This window comes from Chanos chanos, chromosome 2 (assembly GCF_902362185.1).
Source record: "Chanos chanos chromosome 2, fChaCha1.1, whole genome shotgun sequence".
NCBI classification, from domain to species: domain Eukaryota; kingdom Metazoa; phylum Chordata; class Actinopteri; order Gonorynchiformes; family Chanidae; genus Chanos; species Chanos chanos.
The window spans coordinates 53,130,871-53,139,037 of record NC_044496.1 but is presented as its reverse complement, the minus strand read 5'-3'; the positions used below and the strand labels follow the sequence as shown (position 1 = coordinate 53,139,037).

The 8,167-nt window shown below is 38.5% G+C and overlaps 2 protein-coding genes across 3 annotated transcripts; one reads left to right on the top strand and one right to left on the bottom strand.

Annotated features, from left to right (window-relative positions):
• The first annotated feature begins 312 nt into the window (after nt 1–312).
• pdzd11 (PDZ domain containing 11) lies at nt 313–2,994 on the top strand. Of its 2 annotated transcripts, none has more exons than XM_030794493.1 (5): nt 313–409; nt 501–582; nt 1,031–1,131; nt 1,269–1,329; nt 1,823–2,994. In XM_030794493.1, the coding sequence occupies exons 1-5, from the start codon at nt 317–319 to the stop codon at nt 1,855–1,857; spliced, it is 372 nt and encodes a 123-aa protein (XP_030650353.1). In that variant the 5' UTR covers nt 313–316; the 3' UTR covers nt 1,858–2,994. The 2 variants fall into 2 exon arrangements, with proteins under 2 accessions (XP_030650353.1, XP_030650352.1); XM_030794492.1 differs by having other exon boundaries at nt 501–641; nt 1,033–1,131.
• A 1,787-nt stretch (nt 2,995–4,781) lies between these two features.
• On the bottom strand, nt 4,782–8,000 carry stard14 (START domain containing 14). The gene is made up of 6 exons (XM_030794486.1): nt 7,824–8,000; nt 7,356–7,503; nt 6,705–6,808; nt 6,268–6,385; nt 6,092–6,144; nt 4,782–4,988 (listed from the first exon to the last, which is right to left on the bottom strand). Exons 1-6 carry the CDS (start codon nt 7,998–8,000, stop codon nt 4,782–4,784), a joined length of 807 nt encoding a protein of 268 aa, XP_030650346.1.
• Nucleotides 8,001–8,167: the final 167 nt, after the last annotated feature.

The following is an 8,167-nucleotide window of genomic DNA, read 5'->3' as shown; positions in this document are numbered from 1 at the left end:
GTTTGTCAGTGTATAAGGAAATGTATGGGACATATTTTAAAATCGAGTTGGCTCGAGTCAAGTCCAACACCTTAAAGTGTAGTTTATGTGCGTCCTTCCTCTGCCTAAGGACCCCCCTCCTAGAATACAACCCGTGATCGTTAGCAAAAACGGACTGCTGTGACAACAACTGTATCCCCTCGGCACCCCTGTGTGTTTTCTTTTGTATTTGAGATGTTTTGCAGGTGAAGTTACTTGATTTGTGGATTTACGTTTTGATTTCAAGTGATTTGTCAAATTGTCCGATTTTCTGTCCGCTTCTTAAGGCTCGAAGACCATGGATCAAAAGATTCCGTATGATGATTATCAACTCCCCGTGGTCTTTCTGCCCTCCTATGAAAACCCACCTGCATGGATTCCACCGCAGGATGTACGAAACTTACTTCTCTTTTTTCTCCCCTCTCTATCGAATAATTCGATTATGTTGAATAAATTAAATTTATATGATGTTATCTGCACAGAGGATTCATCACCCTGACTACAACAATGAACTTACCCAGTTCCTGCCTCGCAATATTGTGTTAAAGAAGCCACCAGGTGCTCAGCTGGGCTTCAACATCCGTGGAGGAAAAGCTTCACAACTTGGCATCTTCATTTCTAAGGTCAGTGACAGCATCTGCCTCAGCTGTCATAGAGCTGAAATGTAGCCCATCACCAACTCAGTAAATTTACATTGTAACAATGATTGTATGTTCACTGAGAGGGAAAGGCGGTGACCATTAAACCTGTTCTCCTGAAAATACGTCTGCAGTTTTAACTGGACTTCAGCACATACACAAAAAAAATATTGTATGGTATGGAAATGAAGAAGAGTAGTGATTTCTGCATGTTGATGCTTTAATATTAGTAACAAGTCTACTGAAATTACAGCACAATATTTGTGCTCCCGTTTTTTTTTTTTAAGCATTTTATACTCTCCGGTCGTTACTAATGTTCAGTCCTTCCCTTTCACTTGCGTTCATTCGTTTACTTTTGTGACACTTTTGCTTGTAGGTTGTACCCGATTCCGATGCTCACAGGGCTGGCCTTCAAGAGGGGGATCAAGTTCTGTCAGTCAATGATGTGGATTTCCAGGATATAGAACACTCAAGGGTGAGACAGACAGAAGTGGAAACACTGCAGCAGTCTCACCAACATTCCCCTCTCTCTCCACTCTCCCTATTACACAAGCACTTTTTTCCCCCCTCCCCTGGACTTTCTATTGACATGTTAACTGATGTGTGTCCTAGGCTGTGGAAATTTTGAAGACGGCCAGAGAGATTGTTATGAGAGTCCGCTACTTCCCTTACAGTGAGTTTGCTCTTCACTCTTTTTTTTCAATGCAAAAACCTTAATTTTTTTCTTTTTTTTCTTTTTTTTTTTTTTTCCTTCTTTCAATATCAAAAACTCACCTATTCTTAGAGTATTAATCTTAATGGAGAAAGTCTTGTGGAAAAACAACCTCTGTTTCAGTCAATTACAAATGCATTTTTTAGGGAGTTTATAGTGTCCCTTCATGGTGGTCTGATGTTATTATAGAAGCATAGTCCTCTCTCTTTGTTCATGTTCTTTGAGGACTCATAGTATCGTAATTCAAACAGAGAAACCATAATCTAAAAGATTTTTTTTCAAGCTGAAATCCTAAGAGCCTCAACCACAGCAATTGGACTGAAGAAGAGCTCACTATGAGATGTAACATGACCACTGGTTCAATGGGTATTGAATTATGTCCATTCCAGGATATTGTCTTAAATGCTTTGAGTGTGCATTATGCTTTATGTTTTGTGTTTTTCTTTTGTGTCAGACTACCAGAGACAGAAGGAGAGGACTGTACACTAGGTGGCAGCAGAGAGCCGTGGTGTGAGGGACTAACATCATGGAGGCACTGATATTACCGTTGTGCCAACACTAAAAGAAGTGACGCATTCAAAACATACACACAAGAACACTTTTTTTTTTTACTTGCTTCTTGATCCCTATGCTACTCCTACCACTGGGCTAAATATTCATTTCAGAACGGCGCACTCTGAGAGAAACAGAGAAAGAAGTCCCACCCTGTCCCTCATTCTGTGCCATTTACGCAACATTCTGCGTACTTTTATACTGAGCGCTTTACTGCTTTCCAGTTTTGGAAAACTACTGTCTGTCGGTAGCAGTGTGCTTGCATTGTTAATTGCAAGTACTGTAAATGCATGATTATGTATGAAAAATGACTATCCAAGTTCATAGATGACATGTAAACTGTAACCTGCTGTATATCTATGATCATGAAAGAATAGATAAGTAAATGCTAAAGTAAACACTAAATATTAGGTGCTTTTGGTAATTTAATCATACATTGTTGTAATTTAAACAAGTATAAGTCTTCATTAATAGTGGTTTTATGAAGCTGTACAAAAAATATATATATAATTATGCTGTCCTGCTGATGTACGAATAGCTACTGATAGAAATGATTATGACTTAATTTTAAAAAAAATGACACGTAGATGGATGTTATTACTAAACACGTTTATCATGTGATTGCTGACGTAGTACCTTAAAGTTCACTTTCAGAAATTGTGAACACAAGCAGAAATGTCAGTACATTTATCACGCATGTTTTCAACATCAGCAGTTGAGTTAAATCCTCACCCTGTAACACTAACCACCTTTTTTTTGTTTGTTTTTTTTTTAATCTGGAGAAAGTTTGGTTTTAAACTGTACTATGAATAGGATTCCATTTTAGTCATGCAGGGAAAAAAAACAAGCAGGTATCAAAATCAGAGTGATTTTTTAAGGCAGATAAGGCAAAAGTGAAATTCTGTACTGTTTGAGACTGAAATTTGTGCAGTGTTTTACAACAAACTGGACTATTCTTAGTCGCTGACCAACTGAAACATCTTGTTGCAATTAATAAGAACTTAGTGTATTTTTGAGCAATTCAGTGCATGATTGCCAGTTATATCTGGAGTCCATGTTTACTGTATGTGTGGGATTTTTTTAAACGATCATTAAATTGAAATTTACACCAAGTTCTGTTGTATTCCTTGTCTCGAAAACCAGAAAATGTGGCATTTGACCTGGGGCATGTAAAAACATCAAAAAAACAAACACATACAGAAAATTCCTTTATTGACTGTTTCTAAAAAATATAGAAACAGTTGTGCTCCCACTCAGTGAGTGGATTGTGACATGTGTACATAGATTGTTGGTGATATAAAACATGCCATATACACATTCAATCCTCATAAGATCAACTTCCTGAGATAAATATAGATACACACACACGCGCGCGCGCACACAAACACACCACACAGAACAACTTTAGCCATCTACACCATTTATATTGTGCAGACACTTTTAGTTAAAGCAAGGAAGAGTGAAATATAGATAGAATGAGAATCAAGGGAGATCACAGTAATCGCATTTAGCATGTGCGTCAATCACGGGTGTCTAAATCCAGTCCCGTAGTAACCCAGCCCTGTAGACTACACATGCTCTGTGACTGTCAGAGGAGCACACAAACACATCCTCTTTTCCAGCTAAAAATCAGCATGTAATTAAGAGGTGCGAAACAAAAAAAGGAACATAACCTTGGATCTGCGGGACCTGGTTCTTGAAACACCCGGCGTAAAAAGCTTAAAATCCTTTATCAAACATTTCACTTATGCAAACGTTCAAGAGCCAAACACGTGTTATGTACACGGTTAAACAATGTTTGATCGCTCTGTCATAACATTTTTCTCCTTGCTGACAAACAGACATTCAAGTAATACAAAATATGAGGTAATACCATGTTAACCTCTCTCCCGTTGTGACAGACAAGTTTTGATCAAAGTGTATAGTGATATTTTAAAAAACAGCAACAACAAAAAAAAGAGAGGTTAACACCCTTAAAGTTTGCAATGTCATCAATCACTCATTCACACCAAAATTCCAACCTGAAAGCTGGCCTCCTTTGACAAGATTGACAAGTATGTCAAATGAAACAGTGACTTATGCACTACCTGTGTCTTTGTAAAAGAAGAAAATTCAAAGCTGGGATGATTTTACATATTTCAAAAGGATCATGTCTATAACAACAACTGAGGAGTATTTCCAATACAAAATATACACTCAGATACATTCTCTGCATAACCAAAAATGTTTCGTTAAAAGATTTCTATAAAATCTTTGATATATCTTTAAACCTTGGCCATCTTTAAACTCTTACTGTGTTTTTGGCGACAAAAACATTGCATTGGTTATTTTTTGGTCTTTTTGGAGGTAAGTAGGATGTTAAATACATTCCTCGGCCTTTTAAAACTTAACAACCTACAAGAATATTTTGCATTAAAAAAAAAAAAGTATAAAAATCAGTGACCGACTGGACAGCATCGGTGCTGCTTGTGTTCACTTTGGAGAGAGAAAAGCTTTGGGGAAAAAAAAAAAAAAAAGGCGATAATCATGACTTGTGATGAGGTAAACACCGAGAGAACTCTGGTCACTTCAGCAGGAGCAAGTGAATGTGAGGCTCACATGCCATCAACAGTACAGATCAAAATGGCTGTAAACACATTTTGGTTTTTTTTGATAGACAGATTAGACAGATTAGATTATCGTCACTACGTAGAAAACAAAATCAACATGAAAATCAAAAGTATTTGACCCAAAGGGAGTGGGTGTGGGATGGGGTCAGGGGTGCCCTTCAATCTGAGACTGATCTGAGATCAGGAATGGAGTCTGGAGGCTTGTGTCTGGCTTCATTCACATGCTTATTGCTTCCACACGCCGCACGTGGTTTAGCTGCTGTCTTCGTTCTCCTGAACGTCCCGCATCGAGCTCTCGTCCACGTTCTCCAGCGAGTCCCCGCGCTGGATGGCGAGCTCAGCTGGGTTCATCATGGGCAAGTCACTCTGCAGAGGGTAGAGCCAGGGCTTGTGATCTGGAGAGTTCTGGTTCTTCCACTGTGGATAGTTCTGGCCTGCCTTATGCACACTCTTGAGGACCTGAAGAGAGGGAGGGGAAAAAAATTAGGGTGTGATCAACGGTTTCGACAGGAGTGATACTGAGTCATTCATTTTATGCTGAGTGACACCGTTTTTTTTTCTCTCTCTTTCTCTCTCTCTCTCTCTTTTTTTTCCAAAAGAGGAATCCTGCTTTACCTCATTTTCAGGTCTTGTCATAGTTTAAAGAAAGATCATCACAAAATCGCTACTACCCACACTGTTTGACAATACAATATCTAAGTTTGGTCAGTCTCAAATCTGGACTTTGATGGTAAATCGCAGTTAAAGAGCGGGCCTGCATAAAACTGTTCGATAGACTGAGATAATTTACTAAATCAGCGATTGAACTAATCATTTATATTTCTATGAGGTAACAATCTTCAATGTCCCCAGTGGAAATTACAAGATGAAATTAACGTGACATAAGGATTTACTCACTGTCCTACAAACTCTGAGTCTTGAGTAGTTACAGTGGAAAAAAAATTCCATCACTTAATTACACCGTTTCAACTTCATTATTGTGACATTTCAGCTAACTTATTGCGACAGGCTACAGTTATTCATTTATGACATGAATGAGGGTTTTTCTTTTTTCTCAGTTAAAAGATATGTAGCTTTCTGAAGTAAAACAAAGCCTTAGGTAATAGCACACCACTCATGCCTACACACTCCCATTCAGCTAAAGCCAAACAAGCCAAACAACGTGAGTTTCAAACGTAATGAAACACCTTAACCTGAATAGTTTCATGTGGTGGCTGTCATGCAGCACAGGTATGAAACCAGCCAAACAAGTTTCAAAGGTGCAGCCTCAAGCTTGCCAAAGTCTTCTCATTGTTAAAAAAAAGAAAAAAAAACCACACGGGACAAAATCCTCCGGCGAGTTTCTATGGTTACCATTGTCTTTTCATTTACATGAAACCTCCGTATCAAGTTTGTGAACTAACTTTCCACCCCCCTTCTGTTTTTAATAAATAGTATTCAAAAAACGTACGTGTAAAAGCGCGACAGACTGCATTTATTCAGTTGTGCGTCAAAATACATTCGGTTCCTTATGAAGTTCACCCTTGAATTATAATGACACGTGAGAGAACTGAACTGCTTACTTTTGGAGCCAGGACTTGAGATGCTTTGTTGACCACCCATTTTGGAAGAGAACCTATATCACAGATGAACAGCAGTTAAACCATGTGTAATTTAACTCAACACATGTCAGCTTATCAAAAAAAAATAATAACAACAAAAAGAGACATTTAAGAATTCGTGACTGTTTTGGTCTCACCTTTAGGATCAGCCTGAGAGAGGTATGTGAAGGAACAGCTGTTTGGACCAGTGGATTTTACCAAGTAGCCTGTTAGGATGGAGATGGCCCTCACCAAGTCTTTACGAGGAGGATATTTCTAGAAATAAAAGAATATCTTTATTATAAACCCACACAAAAGGGGAGACCTTTGAATTTTTACAAGATATTTGCTCTAAGCAATGGTTTAACCTGTATTACTGTCTTTTGATAAAACTTGATGTTGTGTAAAACATATAAACAAATAAAACAGTTATACTATATATACTAATTATATAGTTATACTAATAGTTATACTATTTTGGACAATATGAGCTGATACTAAGAATGAATAAACACACATCAGTTGCACAAGAAAGTTATAAAAATAAGTAGAACAAGCAACTAACGATAAGATTAATGGACAAAAACTAACATACCGGATGTTTGACGGAGAAGTTAATAATAATGTACTCGTCCTCAGAGACTTGCCATGATCGCAAAGTTACCACGTCTCTGTTCTTTAGCGGCTTCGGACAAATCCCTATAAACAGAAAAGGAGAGACAAACCCAAATCTTAATCTAACCTGGAGGGATAAAGTATACAAACACCCCCTGCCTCCCACTGCCTGTCATAATTACCATGGGCTTAGGGAAAATAGAGGAGTAACTGCCATACCCCTTGTGTTGACTATAAATACACACTGAGAGCAAGGTCCTTTGTGCCTTATCTTCACTCTGGCTTTGCAACACACTGCTGATACTGGTACTGCATGGCAGTAGTATGTGTTTATGACAAATTTTCTCACAATCAATGAACGAATTAAGGGTGTGAACTTACAAATACAAAAAAAGGGAAGGAAAAGATAACACCACATCATACAGGAGTTCAGGGTGAAAACACGAGAGAAATGCGTAAAAGGGAATTTGTTCTGTTGGCGTGAAGGAGGGATAACCTTCAGGGAATGACAGTGGAAAGGTTGTTTTAAAGGAGGAATACGATAGAGTGCTCTCTGGAATCTGACAGAAGGCTAAGTGACACCTAAAAGGGTAATTAGTGGGAGGACGTTGTATCTAGAGACATGACTTACATGAGTAGTAGCCCACATCGGCGTTGTGGGACAAACGGGCAATGTCAAAACTCTCCAGCATGGTGGGATCCCACTGTTTCCTATACTGACTGTCATGGAGAACGTCATACATAGTGGCGGCCGATACGTCCTTTATGTCCATCCTGCACTGTATGGAAAAAAAATTACGATGAAGTAATACGGTCATCTCTGGGCCCAACCATCCAGTTAAAATGAGTCGCTCATTTTAGCGTTGTGACATCTAGTAACTAAACATACAACTACCTTTCAAATGGGTCAGTTTGATTTGTGTAAGAGTCATCAATAAATGTGTTACTCTTGTCCAAAAAAAGGAAGAACGGAAGGAAATGACAGTTTAATTGAGGACAGTTGGTACAGTCACGCAGCGTTAACAACTACCAAATCAGTGTTCCGTAATATCACCCAATCATCTCGAAGATACTGAATCAACTCTGGAGATACACTTACCTTAATTTTGTGTACTCTGTTTACAGTATTTTTGTTCCCTTGTGACGGCATTGCAGGGGGCACCTCGACCCACACCTCCATTCCATTCTTATTATATTTGCTATACCAGTTCTCCGTTGTCAAACACTGTCTTCTGAAGTCAGAAAAACTCGACTCGTCTGGTAGAATTCCCGACATGACTTCGAAAACACTACAAAACTGTCCAAAAATACTAAAAAAAAAAAAAAAAGATCGTCAGAGTCAATCAACAGGTACAGAAAATATACGAAGAGTTCCAAAATAATTTATGTTATCTCCGTGTCGTTCCCAGTGGCTTCAGTAGTCTCACAGTGCGCGTCAGCACA

Bases quoted from the DNA above. Each gene is read 5' to 3' on its own strand.
- pdzd11 (XM_030794492.1), top strand. From the start codon at position 317: ATGGATCAAAAGATTCCGTATGATGATTATCAACTCCCCGTGGTCTTT. The intron at 410-500 runs GTACGAAACTTA...TTATCTGCACAG, and splicing joins CATGGATTCCACCGCAGGAT to AGGATTCATCACCCTGACTA. The intron at 1,132-1,268 runs GTGAGACAGACA...TGTGTGTCCTAG, and splicing joins AGGATATAGAACACTCAAGG to GCTGTGGAAATTTTGAAGAC.
- stard14 (XM_030794486.1), bottom strand. From the start codon at position 8,000: ATGTCGGGAATTCTACCAGACGAGTCGAGTTTTTCTGACTTCAGAAGA. The intron at 7,504-7,823 runs GTAAGTGTATCT...TTTTCCATACAG, and splicing joins ACAGAGTACACAAAATTAAG to TGCAGGATGGACATAAAGGA. The intron at 6,145-6,267 runs GTGAGACCAAAA...TCTGTGATATAG, and splicing joins CTCTCAGGCTGATCCTAAAG to GTTCTCTTCCAAAATGGGTG.